Source organism: Ranitomeya imitator, chromosome 5 (assembly GCF_032444005.1).
Source record: "Ranitomeya imitator isolate aRanImi1 chromosome 5, aRanImi1.pri, whole genome shotgun sequence".
NCBI classification, from domain to species: Eukaryota; Metazoa; Chordata; class Amphibia; order Anura; family Dendrobatidae; genus Ranitomeya; species Ranitomeya imitator.
The window spans coordinates 195,761,552-195,785,449 of record NC_091286.1 but is presented as its reverse complement, the minus strand read 5'-3'; the positions used below and the strand labels follow the sequence as shown (position 1 = coordinate 195,785,449).

The 23,898-nt window shown below is 41.9% G+C and overlaps 1 protein-coding gene across 2 annotated transcripts in view; it reads right to left on the bottom strand.

Annotated features, from left to right (window-relative positions):
* Window positions 1-23,898, bottom strand: part of QPCT (glutaminyl-peptide cyclotransferase) — a 248,470-nt gene that overhangs the window by 110,892 nt on the left and 113,680 nt on the right. For both annotated transcript variants that reach the window (XM_069769480.1, XM_069769478.1), the window contains exon 4: window positions 13,792-13,971. In XM_069769480.1, the coding sequence (XP_069625581.1) occupies window positions 13,792-13,971 (180 nt within the window). The remainder of the gene's footprint in view (window positions 1-13,791; window positions 13,972-23,898) is intronic.

Below are 23,898 nucleotides of genomic sequence, written 5' to 3'. Positions count from 1 at the left end.
ATCTTACCCTTCTCCGTCTCCATAGATGATAAAACACGCCCCATATACAGTGGGGCAAAAAAGTATTTAGTCAGTCAGCAATAGTGCAAGTTCCACCACTTAAAAAGATGAGAGGCGTCTGTAATTTACATCATAGGTAGACCTCAACTATGGGAGACAAACTGAGAAAAAAAAATCCAGAAAATCACATTGTCTGTTTTTTTAACAATTTATTTGCATATTATGGTGGAAAATAAGTATTTGGTCAGAAACAAACAATCAAGATTTCTGGCTCTCACAGACCTGTAACTTCTTCTTTAAGAGTCTCCTCTTTCCTCCACTCATTACCTGTAGTAATGGCACCTGTTTAAACTTGTTATCAGTATAAAAAGACACCTGTGCACACCCTCAAACAGTCTGACTCCAAACTCCACTATTGTAAAGACCAAAGAGCTGTCAAAGGACACCAGAAACAAAATTGTAGCCCTGCACCAGGCTGGGAAGACTGAATCTGCAATAGCCAACCAGCTTGGAGTGAAGAAATCAACAGTGGGAGTAATAATTAGAAAATGGAAGACATACAAGACCACTGATAATCTCCCTCGATCTGGGGCTCCACGCAAAATCCCACCCCGTGGGGTCAGAATGATCACAAGAACGGTGAGCAAAAATCCCAGAACCACGCGGGGGGACCTAGTGAATGAACTGCAGAGAGCTGGGACCAATGTAACAAGGCCTACCATAAGTAACACACTACGCCACCATGGACTCAGATCCTGCACTGCCAGATGTGTCCCACTGCTTAAGCCAGTACATGTCCGGGCCCGTCTGAAGTTTGCTAGAGAGCATTTGGATGATCCAGAGGAGTTTTGGGAGAATGTCCTATGGTCTGATGAAACCAAACTGGAACTGTTTGGTAGAAACACAACTTGTCGTGTTTGGAGGAAAAAGAATACTGAGTTGCATCCATCAAACACCATACCTACTGTAAAGCATGGTGGTGGAAACATCATGCTTTGGGGCTGTTTCTCTGCAAAGGGGCCAGGACGACTGATCCGGGTACATGAAAGAATGAATGGGGCCATGTATCGTGAGATTTTGAGTGCAAACCTCCTTCCATCAGCAAGGGCATTGAAGATGAAACGTGGCTGAGTCTTTTAACATGACAATGATCCAAAGCACACCGCCAGGGCAACGAAGGAGTGGCTTCGTAAGAAGCATTTCAAGATCCTGGAGTGGCCTAGCCAGTCTCCAGATCTCAACCCTATAGAAAACCTTTGGAGGGAGTTGAAAGTCCATGTTGCCAAGCGAAAATCCAAAAACATCACTGCTCTAGAGGAGATCTGCATGGAGGAATGGGCCAACATACCAACAACAGGGTGTGGCAACCTTGTGAAGACTTACAGAAAACGTTTGACCTCTGTCATTGCCAACAAAGGATATATTACAAAGTATTGAGATGAAATTTTGTTTCTGACCAAATACTTATTTTCCACCATAATATGCAAATAAATTGTTAAAAAAACAGACAATGTGATTTTCTGGAATTTTTTTCTCAGCTTGTCTCCCATAGTTGAGGTCTACCTATGATGTAAATTACAGACGCCTCTCATCTTTTTAAGTGGTGGAACTTACACTATTGCTGACTGACTAAATACTTTTTTGCCCCACTGTAGGTATAGTGATGAATTTGACTCCATAGCTGTTTTCCAGAAACAAGAAGCAGTGGAAGTTGCTGAGCGAAAATGTCAAACTGCTATTGTAGTGATCAGTACATTGTAGTTCCCAGTACATTATACCCAGCTTGTGCTTCTGGGGACACACACCCGTAAACTAGGCAGGCTCTCGTCACTACAGAAATGCCAAACAGGTGGACGCTAAATGTGGTTTAGTCACACTGTGATGCAAAAGGGGGGGGCATTTGAATTTGGGAGCGCAGAATTTGCTGAATTTCTTTTTTAGGCCGGCGTCACACTTGCGAGTTTTACGGACGTAAGAGCGCAGAATCTACGTCCGTAAAACTCGCAAAAAATACGGCACAATTATTCTCTATGCCCCTGCTCCTATTTGCCGTATTTTACTGATCAGTATTATACGGCTTTCTACGGCCGTACAAAATCGCAGCATGCTGCGTTTGTCACCGTACTGCGCAAGAAATACGCCAATGAAAGTCTATGGAAGCGTGAAAAATACGGATTACACACGGACAAGCAGTGTGACTTGCGAGAAATACGCAGCGCTGTTAGAGAGAAAAGCCGGCAATTCAGTGCGGTGTACAGTAAAATCACACTGACAGCTTACAGTCCAATAGGTAGAATAAATGTGTACACATAGAATAGGTATATATATATATATATGTCAGTGAGACACATATATGTATATATATTAATATTTATTCCAGCGCTATACAGCTTGAAAGCCGGTAATTCAATTACCGGCTTTTTCTTTCTCCTTCCTAAAACCCGACATGATTTGAGACATGGTTTACATACAGTAAACCATGTCTTCTCTCCATTTTTTTTGCAGATTCCACACTACTAATGTCAGTAGTGTGTATCTGCAAAATTTGGCCGTTCTAGCTCTTAAAATAAAGGGTTAAATGGCGGAAAAAATTGGCGTGGGCTCCCGCGCAATTTTCTCCGCCAGAGTAGTAAAGCCAGTGACTGAGGGCAGATATTAATAGCCTGGAGAGGGTCCACGGTTATTGGCCCCCCCCTGGCTAAAAATATCTGCCCCCAGCCACCCCAGAAAAGGCACATCTGGAAGATGCGCCTATTCTGGCACTTGGCCACTCTCTTCCCATTCCCGTGTAGCGGTGGGATATGGGGTAATGAAGGGTTAATGCCACCTTGCTATTGTAAGGTGACATTAAGCCTAATTAATAATGGAGAGGCGTCAATTATGACACCTATCCATTATTAATCCAATTGTAGTGAAGGGTTAAATAAAACACAAACACATTATTTAAAATTATTTTAATGAAATAAAAACAATGGTTGTTGCAGTATTTTATTCAACGCCCAATCCAGTCACTGAAGACCCTCGTTCTGTGAGTAAAAAAACATAATAAACCAACAATATACTTACCCTCCGCAGATCTGTAACGTCCAACGATGTAAATCCTTCTGAAGGGGTTAAAACATTTTGCAGCAAGGAGCTGTGCTAATGCAGGCTGCTCCTCCTCGCTGCAAAACCCCAGGGAATGAGGCTAAAAATAGATCAATGATCTATATTTAGCTTCATTTGCGGTGAGGCGCCCTCTGCTGGCTGTTCATAGATCGTGGGAAATTACCTAGAAAGCCAGGAAGCTCCCTGGCTTTCTAGGTAATTTCCCACGATCTATGAACAGCCAGCAGAGGGCGCCTCACCGCAAATGAAGCTAAATATAGATCATTGATCTATTTTTAGCCTCATTCCCTGGGGTTTTGCTGCGAGGAGCAGCCTGCATTAGCACAGCTCCTTGCTGCAAAATGTTTTAACCCCTTCAGAAGGATTTACATCGTTGGACGTTACAGATCTGCGGAGGGTAAGTATATTGTTGGTTTATTATGTTTTTTTACTCACAGAACGAGGGTCTTCAGTGACTGGATTGGGCGTTGAATAAAATACTGCAACAACCATTGTTTTTATTTCATTAAAATAATTTTAAATAATGTGTTTGTGTTTTATTTAACCCTTCACTACAATTGGATTAATAATGGATAGGTGTCATAATTGACGCCTCTCCATTATTAATTAGGCTTAATGTCACCTTACAATAGCAAGGTGGCATTAACCCTTCATTACCCCATATCCCACCGCTACACGGGAATGGGAAGAGAGTGGCCAAGTGCCAGAATAGGCGCATCTTCCAGATGTGCCTTTTCTGGGGTGGCTGGGGGCAGATATTTTTAGCCAGGGGGGGGCCAATAACCGTGGACCCTCTCCAGGCTATTAATATCTGCCCTCAGTCACTGGCTTTACTACTCTGGCGGAGAAAATTGCGCGGGAGCCCACGCCAATTTTTTCCGCCATTTAACCCTTTATTTTAAGAGCTAGAACGGCCAAATTTTGCAGATACACACTACTGACATTAGTAGTGTGGAATCTGCAAAAAAAATGGAGAGAAGACATGGTTTACTGTATGTAAACCATGTCTCAAATCATGTCGGGTTTTAGGAAGGAGAAAGAAAAAGCCGGTAATTGAATTACCGGCTTTCAAGCTGTATAGCGCTGGAAAAAATATTAATATATATACATATATGTGTCTCACTGACATATATATATATATATACCTATTCTATGTGTACACATTTATTCTACCTATTCTACTGTAAGCTGTCAGTGTGATTTTACTGTACACCGCACTGAATTACCGGCTTTTCTCTCTAATATATGTGTCTACTGACATATACATATATATATATATATATATATATATATATATATATAGACAGTATATATATATTTTCTTTTCTTTTTGGGACACATGGATCACTTCTATAGCGGTATGTTGGTTTTGCTAGCCTGCGAGAAAACCACGCAGTACGGATGCCATACGGATTACATATGGAGGATGCCATGCGCAAAAAACGCTGACACACCCTGCCTACGGAGGAGCTACGGACCACTTTTTTCGGGACTTTTCAGCGTATTACGGCCGTAATATACGGACCGTATTGTTTTACGCTGTGTGTGACGCCGGCCTTAGAGTGAGAAGCCATTTAGCTTTTCCAGAGGGTTTGTACTATCAGTAACGTGGAAGCCCCCTATATTTCTGATAACAGACGACAAACCTGAGTGGGGTCCTGCTTGTTTGTGGAGTGATTTGAGCTTTTTTTGGGAACATTTTACATAATATTTGAAATCACATCTATCCAGCGCTCTACACTGAGTACTTATATTGGGTTTTTCATCTAAATCTCTGAGTGACATTATTCAGATGAAACCCTCGAGGGAACCATTCGCTGCAATGAGTCTGTAATTACTGTGGACTGAGTCTGGCCTCAGCTCAGCGGTCTCCTTCTTTCCAGAAATGCACAAAACTGTGGCGAAGGCTACGTTCACACTAGCGTTATGCTAGTTTGCGTCGGGTTTGCATCGGGCGACGCAGCGGCGATGCATGCGTCATGCGCCCCTATATTTAACATGGGGGACGCATGCATTTTTGTTTGTTGCGTTGTGCGACGCATGCGTCTTTTTTGCCGCAAGCGTCGGACCAAGAAAACGCAACAAGTTGCATTTTTCTTGCGTCCAAATTTCGGCAAAAAACGACGCATGCATCGCAAAACGCAGCATTTTTGCGTGCGTTTGGGTGCGTTTTTGCGTGGGTTGTGCGTTGCATCGCCAACGCAGCGGCACACAACGCTAATGTGAACGTAGCCGAACTGCGCTTTTTTATGCACCCCTAAAAAAACAGATACCGCCGGATCATAGGCAGCCAGATAGCATCCACAGTGGCTCCATCTGCCTCATTATAGGGAATCCTCCACCAGGGGTTCGTCTCAATCACTTATTTAAAAAATGTACATGGAAACCGTGGTGTAAGCACTCAGTGCAGAGCACAGGATAAATGTGAGCCGAGCCTTACTGCGATCTTTGGGAGGGAGAATTAAAAAATCAACAGCAGGTGAAGAATCGGTTTTATTTATTTTTTACACAGTTCCTCGTGTGTTATAAGTGATTAGATGACTTTATTCTTCAGGTTGGTTCAACTACAGCGATACCAGATATATATCTTTTTTTATGTTTGGCTGCTTTCACACACTAATAGCCGCCTTTTACTGCAAAAACAAATTTTGCAGTGCCATATTTTGAGAGTTATAATTTTTCCATATTTCTGCCGACAGTGTGTGGACATGTTTTTTTGCAGGATGGGTTGATGTTTTATTGGTACCATTTTCAGGCACATATTTTTTGATCGCTTTCTATTCCAATTTTTGGGAGGCAGAATGAACAAAAAACAGCAATTCAGGAATTTGTTTTTTTGGGGGGTTATGCTGCTCCTTGTGTGGTAAAATTGATAATGCAGCTTTATTCTTTGGATTAGGCTGGGATCACACTTGCGAGTGCAATGAAACTCGCACAAGTCTGTCGCATCAATACCCGACACTGCCGTCAGCACTCGAGACCGGAGTGTGCGGCTGCAAGTATTTCAATGCAGCTGAAATCTTCGGTCCCAAGTGCGAGTTTCTCGCATTGCACACGTAAGTGTGACCCTGGCCTCAGTACGATTATAACGATACCATATGTATATAGATTTTTTATGTTTTGGCGCTTTTACACAGTAAAAACTATTTTATAGAAAAAAAATTATTATTTTTGCATTGCTTTATTCTCAGAGCTATAACTTTTCAGCTGATGGAGCTGTATGGTTGTTGTTTTTTTGCAGGACAAGATGACGTTTTCATAGATACTATTATTATTTACATTCGTCTTTTTGATCGCGTTTTATTCCACTTTTTGTTCAGCTGATGATAAAGCATCATGTTTTGCCTAGGTTTTTATTTTTTTTTATAGTGTTCACAGGGTTCAAAGGGTTAACTAGTGGGACTTAAAGGTTATGTGGCGATACCAAACGTGTACTTTTATTGTTTCTTTTTTTCACAAAAATATTTATTTATGGGTACAATATATATCTTTTGTTATTATTTTATGATTTTAAAAAAATAAATTTTTTTGCAACCTTTTTTAACTTTTTTTTTTTTAGCTTTTTACTTAGTCCCACTATTGGACTTTCACTTTTTGCAGCCTGATCACAGTTATAAAGCATTGCAATGCATGAGCATGCTTTATAACCTGGCAGCACTGCCGACACAAGTTAGATAGATCATGCCCCACTCATGATCTAACTAAGGCTACTTTCACACTTGCGTCGTTTGCTGTCCGTCGCAATGCGTCGTTTTGGGAAAAAAACGCATCCTGCAAAGTTGCCCGCAGGATGCGTTTTTTCTCCATAGGCTTGCATTAGCAACGTATTGCGACGTATAGCCACATGTCGTATCCGTCGGGCGATGGATGTGTCGTGTTTTGGAGGACCGTCGGCACAAAAAAAGTTCCATGTAACTTTTTTTGTGCGTCGCGTCTGCCATTTTCGACCGTGCATGCACGGTCGAAACTCCGCCCCCTCTTCCCCAGACTGCAGAATGCACATGCAGAATCAGCACTCCTGCGATGATGACAACGATAATTGCCATGATGACTCGATGTCATCATGACAACATCTGGGTCACCAGACATTAGCAAGATAGGCTACTTTCACAACATCCATTGGTACGTCGGCCCGACGCATTGGGACGGGCCCGTACCGACGGAAGTATGAAAGTAGCCTAACTTGCTAATGCCTGGTGACCCAGATGTTGTCATGATGACATCGAGTCATCATGGCAATTATCGTTGTCATCATCGCAGGAGTGCTGATCGGAGGGGCAGAGGGGGCTCACACTCTTTGCCTTGTAAATGCTGGGATCTACTGTATATCGATTGCACCATTTAGGGGTTGAAGTGCAGGAAGCGGTGCAGGCACCACTCCTGGCATTAAATACCATGTGTCAGCTGTCAGAATCAGTGATTGCACGTGCACAGTTCCTGTGTGTGAGAAATTGCCTGGAAATATAAATACGTCCAAGATTGATAAGTACCTACAAACCTTGACATATGGATACGTCCCAGGTCATAAAGGAGTTAAAATACAATGAACAAAACACAAGTAACCTAATTTAGCTAAAATGGGCAGAAATGCTGCAGGAAATCACAACATCAAAACTCACAAAATACTCATTGTGGGAACTTAGGGTTAATGCTTGTGCACACGACCATAATAATAGGATGAGTGTTATCCGCCGTTTTGACAGTTAGCATTTGTCCCTATGTTATTCTATGGGGCCATGCCCATGTTTGATTTCTTCCTCGCACAATGTAGGTCAGAGAAAAAAAATTGCTGCAAGTTTGTTCCAATATTCAGATTGCACTTGGCTATGCAAGTCAATGAGAGCAAGGGAAATATCGGACGGAACTCGAATGACATCTAAGTGCAGTCTTATTTCCACAGACTGACACAAAGGAAAAGATGGAGAATTCTTTTTCTCCATCTTCTCTTCATCTGAGAGAATCACAGCACACTATGATCATACTCTGATCAGTCTGATTGGATTGTGATTAGCACAATTGATCTGATTTGCTCGGATGACAAACAATACGCTCGTCTGCACCTAGGCTTAGGTTTATACCCTCGGAGTAGTCTACATTACCAAAGACTAGAGTGTGGAAACGCTAAACAGACTGGATAAGGGTTGGCGGTGATACACATTTGTAGTTTTACTTTTAAGCTTTTTGCCCTTTGTTGTCTTTTTCTATATGCATCTGAATGCAAATAGAAATTAATTGAATTTATTCTAAGTGAATAAATTTTATTTTAACGTACATTCCTCTTTTTTAACCCCTTCATGACCCAGCCTATTTTGACCTTAAAGAGCTTGCCGTTTTTTGCAATTCTGACCAGTGTCCCTTTATGAGGTAATAACTCAGGAACGCTTCAACGGATCCTAGCGGTTCTGAGATTGTTTTTTCGTGACATATTGGGCTTCATGTTAGTGGTAAATTTAGGTCAATAAATTCTGCGTTTATTTGTGATAAAAACGGAAATTTGGCGAAAATTTTGAAAATTTCGCAATTTTCACATTTTGAATTTTTATTCTGTTAAACCAGAGAGTTATGTGACACAAAATAGTTAATAAATAACATTTCCCACATGTATACTTTACATCAGCACAATTTTGGAAACAAAATTTTTTTGTTGCTAGGAAGTTATAAGGGTTAAAATTTGACCAGCAATTTCTCATTTTTACAACGAAATTTACAAAACCATTTTTTTTAGGGACCACCTCACATTTGAAGTCAGTTTGAGGGGTCTATATGGCTGAAAATACCCAAAAGTGACACCATTCTAAAAAATGCACCCCTCAAGGTACTCAAAACCACATTCCAGAAGTTTATTAACCCTTCAGGTACTTCACAGCAGCAGAAGCAACATGGAAGGAAAAAATGAACATTTAACTTTTTAGTCACAAAAATTATCTTTTAGCAACAATTTTTTTATTTTCCCAATGGTAAAAGGAGAAACTGAACCACGAAAGTTGTTGTCCAATTTGTCCTGAGTACACTGATACCTGATATGTTGGGGTAAAACACTGTTTGGGCGCACGGCAGGGCTTGGAAGGGAAGGAGCGCCATTTGACTTTTTGAATGAAAAATTGGCTCCACTCTTTAGTGGACACCATGTCACGTTTGGAGAGCCCCCGTGTGCCTTAAAATTGGAGCTCCCCCACAAGTGACCCCATTTTGGAAACTAGACGCCCCAAGGAACTTATCTAGATGCATAGTGAGCACTTTGAACCCCCAGGTGCTTCACAAATTGATCCGTAAAAATGAAAAAGTACTTTTTTTTCACAAAAAAATTCTTTTAGCCTCAATTTTTTCATTTTCACATGGGCAACAGGATAAAATGGATCCTAAAATTTGTTGGGCAATTTCTCCTGAGTACAACAATACCTCACATGTGGGGGTAAATTACTGTTTGGGCACATGGTAAGGCTTGGAAGGGAAGGAGCGCCATTTGACTTTTTGAATGAAAAATTATCTCCATCGTTAGCGGACACCATGTCGCGTTTATAGAGCCCCTGTGTGCCTAAACATTGGAGCTCCCCCACAAGTGACCCCATTTTGGAAAATAGACCCCCCAAGGAACTTATCTAGATGCCTAGTGAGCAATTTAAACCCTCAGGTGCTTCACAAATTGATCTGTAAAAATGAAAAAGTACTTTTTTTTCACAAAAAAATTATTTTCGCCTCAATTTTTTCATTTTCACATGCGCAATAGGATAAAATGGATCATAAAATTTGTTGGGCAATTTCTCCCGAGTACGCCGATACCTCATATGTGGGGGTAAACCACTGTTTGGGCACACGGCAGGGCTCGGAAGGGAAGGCGCGCCATTTGACTTTTTGAATGGAAAATTAGCTCCAATTGTTAGCGGACACCATGTCGCGTTTGGAGAGCCCCTGTGTGCCTAAACATTGGAGCTCCCCCACAAGTGACCCCATTTTGGAAACTAGACCCCCCAAGGAACTTATCTAGATGCATATTGAGCACTTTAAACCCCCAGGTGCTTCGCAGAAGTTTATAACGCAGAGCCATGAAAATAAAAAATAATTTTTCTTTCCTCAAAATTGATTTTTTAGCCTGGAATTTCCTATTTTGCCAAGAGTAATAGGAGAAATTGGACCCCAAATGTTCTTGTCCAGTTTGTCCTGAGTACGCTGATACCCCATATGTGGGGGTAAACCACTGTTTGGGCGCACGGCAGGGCTCGGAAGGGAAGGCACGCCATTTGGCTTTTTAAATGGAAAATTAGCTCCAATCATTAGCGGACACCATGTCACGTTTGGAGAGCCCCTGTATGCCTAAACATTGGAAATCCCCCACAAATGACCCCATTTTGGAAACTAGACCCTGAAAGGAACTAATCTAGATGTGTGGTGAGGACTTTGAATCCCCAAGTGCTTCACAGAAGTTTATAACGCAGAGCCATGAAAAAAAAAAAATTATTTTCTCAAAAATGATCTTTTAGCCTGCAATTTTTTATTTTCCCAAGGGTAACAGGAGAAATTTGACCCCAAAAGTTGTTGTCCAGTTTCTCCTGAGTACGCTGATACCCCATATGTGGGGGTAAACCACTGTTTGGGCACACGCCGGGGCTCGGAAGTGAAGTAGTGACGTTTTGAAATGCAGACGTTGATGGAATGCTCTGCGGGCGTCACGTTGCGTTTGCAGAGCCCCTGATGTGGCTAAACAGTAGAAACCCCCAACAATTGACCCCATTTTGGAAACTAGACCCCGAAAGGAACTTATATAGATGTGTGGTGAGCACTTTGAACCCCCAAGTGCTTCACAGAAGTTTATAATGCAGAGCCGTGAAAATAATAAATACGTTTTTTTCCCTCAAAAATAATTATTTAGCCCAGAATTTTTTATTTTCCCAAGGGTTACAGGAGAAATTGGACCCCAAAAGTTATTGTCCAGTTTCTCCTGAGTACGCTGATACCCCATATGTGGGGGTAAACTACTGTTTGGGCACACGTCGGGGCTCAGAAGGGAAGTAGTGACTTTTGAAATGCAGACTTTGATGAAATGGTCTGCGGGCGTCACGTTGCGTTTGCAGAGCCCCTGGTGTGCCTAAACAGTAGAAACCCCCCACAAGTGACCCCATTTTAGAAACTAGACCCCCCAAGGAACTTATCTAGATATGTGGTGAGCACTTTGAACCCCCAAGTGCTTCACAGACGTTTACAACGCAGAGCCGTGAAAATAAAAAATCATTTTTCTTTCCTCAAAAATGATGTTTTAGCAAGCATTTTTTTATTTTCCCAAGGGTAACAGGAGAAATTGGACCCCAGTAATTGTTGCGCAGTTTATCCTGAGTATGCTGGTACCCCATATGTGGGGGTAAACCACTGTTTGGGCACACGTCGGGGCTCGGAAGTGAGGGAGCACCATTTGACTTTTTGAATACAAGATTGGCTGGAATCAATGGTGGCGCCATGTTGCGTTTGGAGACCCCTGATGTGCCTAAACAGTGGAAACCCCTCAATTCTACCTCCAACACTAAAACCCCCACCACCCCTAACCATAATCCCAACTGTAGCCATAACCCTAATCACAACCCTAACCACAACCCTAATTCCATGCCCACGTTGCGGATTCGTGTGAGATTTTTCAGCATCATTTTTGAAAAATCCGTGGGTAAAAGGCACTGCGTTTTACCTGCGGATTTTCCGCGGATTTCCAGTGTTTTTTGTGCGGATTTCACCTGCGGATCCCTATTGAGGAACAGGTGTAAAACAATGCGGAATCCGCACAAAGAATTGACTTGCTGCGGAAAATACAACGCAGCGTTTCCGCGCTGTATTTTCCGCACCATGGGCACAGCGGATTTGGTTTTCCATAGGTTTACATGACACTGTAAACCTGGTGGAACACTGCTGCGAATCCGCAGCGGCCAATCCGCTGCGGATCCGCAGCCAAATCCGCACCGTGTGCACATAGCCTAATTCTAAAGGTATGTGCACACGCTGCGGAAAACGCTGCGGATCCGCAGCAGTTTCCCATGAGTTTACAGTTCAATGTAAACCTATGGGAAACAAAAATCGCTGTACACATGCTGCAGAAAAACTGCACGGAAACGCAGCGGTTTACATTCCGCAGCATGTCGCTTCTTTCTGCGGATTACACAGCGGTTTTACAACTGCTCCAATAGAAAATCGCAGTTGTAAAACCGCAGTGAAAGGCGCAGAAAAAACGCGGTAAATCCGCGATAAATCCGCAGCGGTTTAGCACTGCGCATTTATCAAATCCGCAGCGGAAAAATCCGCAGAGGACCAGAATACGTGTGCACATACCGAAACCCTAACCCTAACCCTACCCCTAACCCTAACCCTACCCTTAACCCTACCCTTAACCCTAACCCTACCCCTAACCCTAACCCTACCCCTAACCCTAGCCCTAACCCTAGCCCTACCCCTAGCCCTAACCCTAGCCCTAACCCTTACCCTAGCCCTAACCCTACCCCTAACCATAACCCTAGCCCTAACCCTAGCCCTACCCCTACCCCTAACCCTAACCCTATTCTAACATTAGTGGAAAAAAAAAAATTCTTTATTTTTTTATTGTCCCTACCTATGGGGGTGACAAAAGAGGGGGGGGTCATTTATTATTTTTTTATTTTGATCACTGAGATGGATTATATCTCAGTGATCAAAATGCACTTTGAACGAATCTGCCGGCCGGCAGATTCGGCGGGCGCATGCGCCCGCCATTTTGGAAGATGGCGGCGCCCAGGGAGAAGACGGACGGACCCCGGCAGGATCGGTAAGTATGATGGGGTGGGGGGGGAGCACGGGGGGGGGGGGGATCGGAGCATGGGGGGGTGGATCGGAACGCGGGAGGGGTGGAACGGAGCACCGGGGGGTGGAACGGAGCACGGGGGGGTGGAACGGAGCACGGGGGGGGGGGGGGGGTGGATCGGAGTGCAGGGGGGGTGATTGGAGCACGGGGGGGTGATTGGAGCACGGGGGTGAGCGGACAAGAGCACGGGGGGGAGCGGAGCACAGGACGGAGGGGAGCAGGGCAGTGTACCGGGCAGATCGGAGGGCTGGGGGGGCGATCGGTGGGGTGGGGTGGGGGCACATTAGTATTTCCAGCCATGGCCGATGATATTGCAGCATCGGCCATGGCTGGATTGTAATATTTCACCCGTTATAATAGGTGAAATATCACTAATCGCTCTGATTGGCAGTTTCACTTTCAACAGCCAATCAGAGCAATCGTAGCCACGGGGGGGGGTGAAGCCACCCCCCCCCCCCCCCTGGGCTAAACTACCACTCCCCTTGTCCCTGCAGATCGGGTGAAATGGGAGTTAACCCTTTCACCCGATCTGCAGGGACGCGATCTTTCCATGACGCCACATAGGCGTCATGGGTCGGATTGGCACCGACTTTCATGACGCCTACGTGGCGTCATGGGTCAGGAACGAGTTAAGCATGTAACTTTAGGTCTCTGTTCCTGTCTGCTATTTATTGAAACGTCAACCGGTATTTTCATTTTTTTCTCCATACACATTTGATTGCCCAGAGATCCCAGTGAAAACATCATTTATTTATAATGTATGGTCAACTGAAGTTATCAAATGTACTAAGATTTTACATTTTTTAACTCACATACTGTATGTGTGTGTGTAGAGTATTCAAAAGCATGTGGGAAAAAAGCATGATACTTACAATGCCTTGAAGCTGATTTGTGTTTTCAGCATTAGGTGGATGTGGAGTACTTTCCATCTTCTGAGCTAAATGCTGGGAGCCATAAAGAGAATCAAATGGCGTCCACTGATAGAATGCTTCTTCTCCATCAAAGAAAATTAACTGAAGGGAAAGATCGGGTTTTGAGCCTGAGTTTCTCCCCTATATAAATAAAAACACAATGTTTAATGGCTTTATTGCACTTGAATAGTAGCTCATTTATAAACCTTAAAAAGTGCAGGAACCAGGACTAGTGGCCAATTTTTGTGCAACTTAAATAGAGACAAACAAAGTATTTTTCAGACTATAAGATGCATCTTACTATAAGACGCACCTTACCATAAGATGCATCCCACGTTTAGACATCAGAAAATAGGAAAGACATTTTACCTATTAATTAAACCTTCCCTGGTGGTGTAAAGTGGAGAGGTCATTGTCAGGGCTGTGGAGTCGGAGTCGGTATAAAAGCCCATTTTGGTGGAGTCGGTATAAAATGGACCGACTCCGACTCCTAAAATATATAATAAATTGGTACAGTAGTTCAATGCAATTTGTGGGGAATATGTTTTTAATAAGAATTTGGAAAGGTTATGAAATGTCCTATAAATGTCTGTCCTATCCCTGATCTAAGTTCTAGAATTTTAGCTGGGATGAATCTGTGCTGCAGTTTATGTTCATAATAAGTAGTGGAGCTCCTCCTCTACAGATAAGGGGAAAACAAACACACAGGGAAGGAAAGCCTACATTCATATCATAATTTCTGGAGTGAACAGAAAAGCAGGATTAAAGAAGGTAAGTACTTCCTAAAGCATATCTAAACTTTCAATAAACTGTGCATAAATCAATAGTCCAGTATATGTTGTCTCTGTATGCTTGATGTTTTAGGCTGTGTGCACACGATGCAGATTTTTATGCGTTTTTGATGCGTTTTTTGTGCACAAATATGGGTTAAAAGTTGACCAGCAATTTCTCATTTTTACAACACCATTTTTTTTAGGGCCCACATCTCATTTGAAGTCATTTTGAGGGGTCTATATGATAGAAAATAACCAAGTGTGACACCATTCTAAAAACTGCACCCCTCAAGGTGCTCAAAACCATATTCAAGAAGTTTATTAACCCTTCTGGTGCTTCACAGGAATTTTTGGAATGTTTAAATAAAAATGAACGTTTAAATTTTTTTCACAAAAAATTTACTTCAGCTCCAATTTGTTTTATTTTACCAAGAGTAACAGGAGAAAATGGACCCCAAAAGTTGTTGTACAATTTGTCCTGAAGTACACCGATACCCCATATGTGGGGGTAAACCACTGTTTGGGCGCATGACAGAGCTCGAAAGCGAAGGAGGGCCATTTGACTTTTCAATGCAAAATTGACTGGAATTGAGATGGGACACCATGTTGCGTTTGGAGAGCCCCTGATGTGCCTAAACATTGAAATCCCCCACAAGTGACACCATTTTGGAAAGTAGACCCCCTAAGGAACTTATCAAGATGTGTGGTGAGCACTTTGACCCACCAAGTGCTTCACAGAAGTTTATAATGCAGAACCGTAAAAATAAAAAATAATATTTTTTCACAAAAATTATTTTTCGCCCCCAATTTTTTATTTTCCCAATGGTAAGAGAAGAAATTGGACCCCAAAAGTTGTTGTACAATTTGTCCTGAGTACGCTGATACCCCATATGTGGGGGTAAACCACTGTTTGGGCGCATGGGAGAGCTTGGAAGGGAAGGAGCGCCGTTTGACTTTTCAATGCAAAATTGACAGGAATTGAGATGGGACGCCGTGTTGCGTTTGGAGAGCCACTGATGTGCCTAAACATTGAAACCCCCAACAAGTGACACCATTTTGGAAAGTAGACCCCCTAAGGAAATTATCTAGATGTGTGGTGAGCGCTTTGACCCACCAAGGGCTTCACAGAAGTTTATAATGCAGAGCCATAAAAATAAAAAAAATTTTTTTTCGCACAAAAATTATTTTTTAGCCCCCAGTTTTGTATTTTCCCGAGGGTAACAGGAGAAATTGGACCCCAAAATTTGTTGTCCAATTTGTCCTGAGTGCGCTGATACCTCATATATGGGGGGGAACCACTGTTTGGGCGCATGGGAGGGCTCGGAAGGGAAGGAGCGCCATTTGGAATGACACCATTTTGGAAAGTAGACCCCTAAGGAACTCATCTAGATGTGTTGTGAGAGCTTCGAACCCACAAGTGTTTCATTACAGTTTATAACGCAGAGCACGCTCTGAGCAGGCACTTGGTAAGACACCTCCCTCCTTGCAGGACCCGGATGCCACGGCCATATTGGATCCGGGCCTGCTGCAGGGAGGGAGGTAGGAGACCCTCGCAGCAATGCGATCACAACGTGTTGCTGCGGGGGTCTCAGGGAAGCCCGCAGGGAGCCCCCTCCCTGCGCAATGCTTCCCTGCACTGCCGACACACCACGATCATGTTCGATTGCGGTGTGCCGGGGGTTAATGTGCCGGGGGCGATCCGAGACCGCTTCTGGCACATAGTGCCGGATGTCAGCTTCGATAGGCAGCTGACACCTGGCCGCGATCGGCTGCGCTCCCCCCGTGAGCACGGCCGATCGCGTATGACGTACTATCCCGTCGGTGGTCATACGGGCCCACCCCACCTCGACGGGATAGTACGTCATATGGCAGAAAGGGGTTAACAACACATTTTACAAACTTTATACTTATCATCTGTCCTATTTATTTATGCAAAGATTCTTTTATTTCTATCCCAAATTATACAGTGCCTGATTCCCTATTTTTCCAAGAATTACAATATACTTTATTTTTTTACAGGACAAAATAATTTTGAGATCAAGTTTACAGAAATACAAAATGCATAAGAAGCATCTTTTGAAGTCAGCTGTATTTGAGCATTTCACAGTGACCCAAGATAATAAACATTTTGTGTGTCAGTGTATAAGTGACCCAGATGAAAACAAATGCTGTGATGCCAAAATCAGTGGATACTCAGGCAGTGGTAAAAATGCTCCTTCAACAGTTTCCAATCTAAAAAGACATTCACAACGCTGCCACCCAGAAGTTTACAAAGCTGTGACTGAAAAAGATCACAGCAGCACCAAGAAACCAGAGACCAGCATTTCCCGTCAGGCAAAGAAGGAAAGAACGTCTCAAAGGTCAGTTACAAGATATTTTGTAAGTGACAAAGTTACTGTAACAATGAGAGCAGATGTGTTTAAAAGACGGCTCATCGAGCTTGTTGTGAAGGACAGTGTACCATTATCATTATTTGCACGACCAGCTTTTACAGCTCTTAATGGAGAAATGGCTTGCAAACTTGGTGTTTCTCTGGAAAGAGAAAGTATTAGAAAATTAGTGATTGAAGAAGCCCTTAACCAAAAGGAAGATCTTAAACGGACTCTAAAGAAACGCTTTGTATTTCTTAAAATGGATGCCTGCACACGTCACAGAGTGAACTATTTTGCAATCAATGTTCGATGTTTGTGACAACAAAAAAATTGTTACTAAGACACTGGCAGTAAAAGATACTAAACCTTTTCACAGCAGCCAGTTTCTCCAGACCTTAGTTGAAAAAGTTCTGCAAGATTATGAACTAAAAAAAGTACAGGTTCTTGCTATTGTAACTGACAATGCTTCAAACATGATAAGTACAATTAAACTGATGAATGAAAATAATGAAGGTGAACAGCAGCTAGAAGAACATTTCACCTTCAGTATGTTGAAGATGGAAGGCCACAGTCCTGTTCCCATAACGGAGGAACAAACAGATATTACTACAGAAGAGCAAAATGATTCTTTACAATTAGATGATCTTGTTGAAGCTGCTTCACACCGCTTTCCTATTCATCACATGCGCTGTGTTGTGCACAAGCTGCAGCAGGCAATAAGAGATAGTCTGCAAGAGGGACATGCTGGAACTCTGATTAGCAAAGTGAGGAAATTGGCTATTGCTGCCAGAACTCCTAAAATTGATTCCATCTTGAAGAAACGTGCTGGAAAAGGGGCAATTGTGGATCAAGCCACTCGGTGGGGCAGCACCTATTTAATGATTGAGAGATTGCTTGAGCTGAAACCTTTCCTTGTAGATATGGCCACCCCTCAGGTAACACTACATCAAGGACAATGGACATAGGTGGCTGAACTGAAGGCATTGCATCATCATCCATTTGCAGTGACTAAATAGTTACAAGCTGAGGATTTATCTACTGGCATTTTTAAAAGGTGTGGAAGAACTTGTTGTTCTGAACTGTCCCAAAGAGGAGGTTTAATCGTAGATGGCATTGCTGCTTCAATGAAATGGAGAGAGACCCTGCTATTAGAAAATAAAATTCTTCTGGCAGCTGTTTATGTGGACCCGAATCATCGTATATTGCTGGATGATCAACAGCTTACTAAAGGAAAAGAAGCAAGAGGACTCGGGCCCTGCCAGTGCTGCTGCCGTTCCTTCATCCTCATCAGATGAGGAGTTTGATTTTGACAAGTATTTGGACGACATAGAGCAGGCAAAGCGTTGCTGCAGGGAAAAAGATTCTACTCCCATAGAAAACAAATTGACCATATTTCAGCAAACATTTTTCACTTGCTCTCAAAGAAGTAGAAGAGTTCAATCTTTCCTCAAAACTGACTGCATGAGTTAATTCCTTTAAACCCTGAAATTGTTAGAGATGTTGCCCATGTGGTTACTGCTTTTCCACCAACCCAAGTTAGTGTACTGTAGAGAGGTTGTTCTCTAGCCTTAAAATACTTAGGTCAGATTTGAGGTCATCTATAAAGGAGGATCTGATGGAGGCGATACTAATTCTCAGAACAAATTCATAGACTGCACAAACACTATCCAGTACGTTTTTGTTGAAAACTGTTTTTTTCCCCACTTACTGCAGAGTGTATAACAAATTGTAAATATGCAAATTTTTTTGGTTCAAAAGCTGTATTCCAATAAATATATTTTATGTTCTATCTAAATGGTTTGATTATTGTATCATTATAAAGATTAAAAGCCTGATGTTACCATTTTACTACAGTAAATTTATCACTTAAACTTAACCCCTTTCTGACATTAGACATACTATCCCATCGAGGTGGTATGGGCCCGTATGATATCCGGCACTATGTGCCAGGAGCGATCTGTGCAGGATGTCAAAGATGATCGCAGCATTCCGGCGGCATAGGGAAGCATCGCGTAGGGAGGGGGCTCCCTGCGTGCTTTCCTGAGACCTTACGAGCAAAGCGATGTGATCACGTTGATCCGAGGGTCTCCTACCTCCTCTTCCCTGCAGGCCCGGATCCAAAATGGCTGCGGTGGGCCTTCCGGGTCCTGCAGTGAGGTGGCTTTCAAGCGCCTGCTCTGAGCAGGCGCCTGGATGCCTCCCTGCAGTGCATTGCAATGTATCACTTCAGCGATCTGTCACTATACTGTGATGTCCCCCCCTGGGGCAATGTAACAAAGTTAAAAAAAAAAATATTATATTTATGTGTAAAAAAATAAACAAATTCCTAAATAAAGAAAAAAAAATATTGTTCCAATAAATAAATTTCTTTATCTAAATAAAAAAAACAATAAAAGCATACATATTTAGTATCGCCACGTCCGTAATGACCTGACCTATAAAACTGTCCCACTAGTTAACCCCTTCAGTGAACACCATAAAAAAAAATTAGGCAAAAAACGACGCTTTATTATCATACTGTCAAACAAAAAGTGGAATAACACGCGATCAAAAAGACGGATAAAAAGTTATAGTCCTCAGAATAAAGTCATGCAAAAATAATTATTTTTTATAGAAAATAGTTTTTATCGTATAAAAGCGCCAAAACATAAAAAATGATATAAATGAGGTATCGCTTGTATCGTACTGACCCAAAGTATAAAACTGATTTGTCAATTTTACCAAACGTAGAACGGTACAAGCGCCCCCCAAAAGAAATTCATGAATAGCTGGGTTTTGTTCATTCTACCTCACAAAAATCAGAATAAAAAGCGATTTAAAAATGTCACGTGCCCGAAAAATAAACCAATAAAAACGTCAACTGGTCCCGCAAAAAACAAGACCTCACATGACTCTGTGGACCAAAATATGGAAAAATTATAAAGCTCTCAAAATCTCGAGACGCAAAAACTATTTTTTGCAAAAAAAAAGCGTCTTTTAGTGTGTGATGGCCGCCAATCATAAAAATCCGCTAAAAATAAAATTTTAAAAAATGTATTTATTTCCATTTTCCCATTAGGGTTAGGGTTAGGGTTGGGGCTAAAGTTAGGGTTAGGGTTGAGGCTACAGTTAGGGTTAGGGTTGGGGCTACAGTTAGGGTTGGGGTTAGGTTAAGGGTCAAAGTTAGGGTTAGGGTTGGGGCTAAAATTAGGGTTGTGGCTAAAGTTAGGGTTAGGGTTAGGGTTGGGGTTAAAGTTAGGTTTTGGATCACATTTACGGTTGGGATTAGGGTTTGGATTAAGGTTAGGGGTGTGGTTAAGGTTATGGTTTGGGATTAGGGTTAGGGGTGTGTTTGGCTTAGGGTTTCAGTTAGAATTGGGGGGTTTCCACTGTTTAGTCACATCAGGGGCTCTCCAAACGCGACATGGCGTACGATCTCAATTCCAGCCAATTCTGCGAAGAAAAAGTAAAACAATGCTCCTTCCCTTCCGAGTTCTCCCGTATGCCCAAACAGGGGTTTACCCCAACATATGGGGTATCAGCGTACTCAGGACAAATTGGACAACAACTTTTGGGGTCCAATTTCTCCTGTTACCCTTGGGAAAATACAAAACCGGAGGCTAAAATATAATTTTTGTGAAAAAAAAAAAAGATTTTTTATTTTTATGGCTCTGTGTTATAAACTGTAGTGAAACACTTGGGGGTTCAAAGTTCTCACAACACATCTAGATAACTTCCTTGAGAAACCCCTAAAATTCCTAAAAATCAGACCAACCCCCCTGGAAAACTAATTTTATTGGGAAATGGAAGCTTATGTGAACTTATTGGTAAGTACCAGGACTTCCATTTGAAACCCATTATATACACCTTGCCATCACATATTAGGGATATGGGGATACCCATGAAAGAGGATATGTGGTTCGTTACTCTAGATGTAGAATCTTTGTATACTTCAATTCAACATCAGGATGGAATCCGGGCAACAAAAATTTTTTTGGAGATGTCTAATCATAACAAAGATCTTATAGATCTCTTGATTGTACTCTTGGACTTTGCATTAAAACACAATTATTTTTTGTTTAAAGAATTCATCTATTTGCAAAACCAGGGTACAGTAATGAAATGAGGGTGTCATTTGCCCCCTCTTATGCAAACCTATTTTTGGACAGTTGGGAGAGATCAATCTTCTTCACCGACCCTATACTATTCATTGAAAAAGTCCTGTTCTGGGTGCGCTTTATAGATGACATCTTTATGATATGGCAAGGCTCAGAACAGGACCTACTTACATTCTTTGACATCTTGAATGAAAATAAATTAAATATTAGACTTGCATCCAAGTACAATCAGAGTAGTATTGAGTTCTTGGATGTCAGGATTTTGAAAGGTGAACATGATAGCATTGAAACTGATGTATTTAGGAAGGACACGGCTGTAAATTCCTTATTACATGCCAGCTCATCTCACCCTAGACCGCTCATTTCTGGAATACCTACTGGACAATTTCTAAGAGTAAGAAGAATATGTTCCAATTACCTTTTTTATAAACAGGCAGATGCCCTTGCAGCAAGATTTAAGGAAAGAGGCTATTCCAATCGTTGTATAAAAAGAGATCTGAAAAAAAGCATCCTTGGTGAAAATAAAAGAATTGCTGCAACCAAAGGCAAAAAACAATCCAGATGAGAAGGTGAGATTCATTTCCACTTATAATGAGAAATGGCCACATATGAGAGGTGCAATAGAAAAATACTGGCCTATGCTTAAAGGGACACTGTCACCTGGATTTGGAGGGAACAATCTTCAGCCATGGAGGCGGGGTTTTTGGGTTTTTGATTCACCCTTTCCTTACCCGCTGGCTGCATGCTGGCTGCAATATTGGAGTGAAGTTCGTTCTCTGTCCTCCATAGTACACGCCTGCGCAAGGTAAGATTGCCTTGTGCAGGCATGTACTACGGAGGACAGAGAATGAACTTCAATCCAATATTGCAGCCAGCATGCAGCCAGCGGGTAAGGAAAGGGTGAATCAAACACCCGAAAACCCCGCCTCCATGGCTGAAGATTGTTCCCTCCAAATCCAGGTGACAGTGTCCCTTTAAAATGGATCCCATTTTGACAAAATACTTGGACAAAAAACCTTCTATAACGTACAGACGATCTAAAAACCTCAAGGATTCACTGGTACATTGCTACCATAAAGGAGCAAATATTGAAAAACCATTTGGTTCTATAGGTCCGAAATGGGGATTTTTCCCCTGTAACAACTGTATAGCTTGCCCAAATATTTCCCGCGGGACAATATTTTTATCAAGTGAAGGTTTAAAAACTTATACTATCACACAACACATCACTTGTGATAGTTCTGGAGTAATATATTATGCGACATGTCCCTGTAACAAGATTTTATTGGCTTAACGTCAAGACCTCTCAAAATTTGAGTGAGGGAACATTATAGAGATATTGTAAACTCCAGAGATGTTGAAGATGTCTCATCATTAAAGCCAATACCCAGACATTTTAGAATGAGACATGACTGTAATGTCAAACTTTTGAAAGTAATGGGCATAGATAAAGTATACACGGATCTAAGAGGTGGAAATTGGAAGAAAAATTTGGCCCAACTTGAGGCAAAATGGACTGCCACTATTAATACAATACAACCAAATGGACTAAATGAAGTTCTGAGCTTTTCTGCTTTCTTGTGATTTTAACTATTTTAATTAATTCTTTGCCGTTAGGGCTTTTTTTTTATCTGATCTGTATTTAGATTTTAACTAATTTGTTTTTCTTTATATTCATAGACACAAGTATTCAGTATACTTACCCAGTGTGGCAGTGGTGGTGATTCAGCGGTGGGATGTGTGGTCGTGATGACTACTATGGGAAGACAGATCTCTAACGTCAGGAAACTGGAAGAAGAAACAGTGACTCCAATGCTCCTCTCTGAGGGGATGTTATGTTTTATATAAAAAATGTATACTCAACATTTATATTTTAGATAAAAAATTGCACTTATTTCAATATATCTTATCTTTATTTTAAGGTATATTAGGGAACTAGTGCACTTTAGATAATGCACTTCTATCACTTTTTTATTAATTGTGGGTATGGATGAATGTGCATATATGCACATTGTACGTATGATGTGTACGTATTGCCTTCTTTCACTGCACAAAGATTCAATTTTCCTGTTCACAAAAAATCTCCAATGAGGTTAATAGATGATGTTGTCACATATCACTTGTAATTCCCAATAATTTTATCCCTGTGCACGTGTTTCATTTTGTTTCCCTTTTTTCACTTTTTTTCCCCTTTATGTTAGTTAGTTGGTAGGGATTTAGTTACACACTTTTTTGTTATGATCTGGTGGCCTAGGAGCAGCATGAGACGTACTCTGGAGAAGGTGGTACCTGTACTGACCACAGACCCTGAACTTAGCAGCGCAACTAGAAATAGCCGTGGGATGTACCTAACACTCCCTAGACACCTCGACACAGCCTAAGGACTAACTTCCCCTAATGATAGAAACGGAAAACTATCTTGCCTCAGAGAAAATCCCCAAAGGATAGACAGCCCCCCACAAATATTGACTGTGAGAGGAGAGGGAAATGACAAACGCAGACTGAAATCAAGATTAGCAAAGGAGGACTTACTAGCTAAAAAGAAAGAATAGGACAGAGAACTATGCGGTCAGTATTAAAACACTAGAAAATATCCACCACAGAAAATACAAAACTCCACATCTGACTAAAGACATAGAGGGTATATCAGCATCTCCAGAGATACCGCTTGGCTGCAAAAAATCCTTCACAGACAAAGCTGGACTAGACAAAACATGAAAATGCACTGAACTATAAGGCCCTCAGCATGTGGACAGCAGAAACAAAGCCAGGACTTATCTTTGTTGAAAAGCACAGCAAACAGGAGAGACCAGAAACGGATGTGAA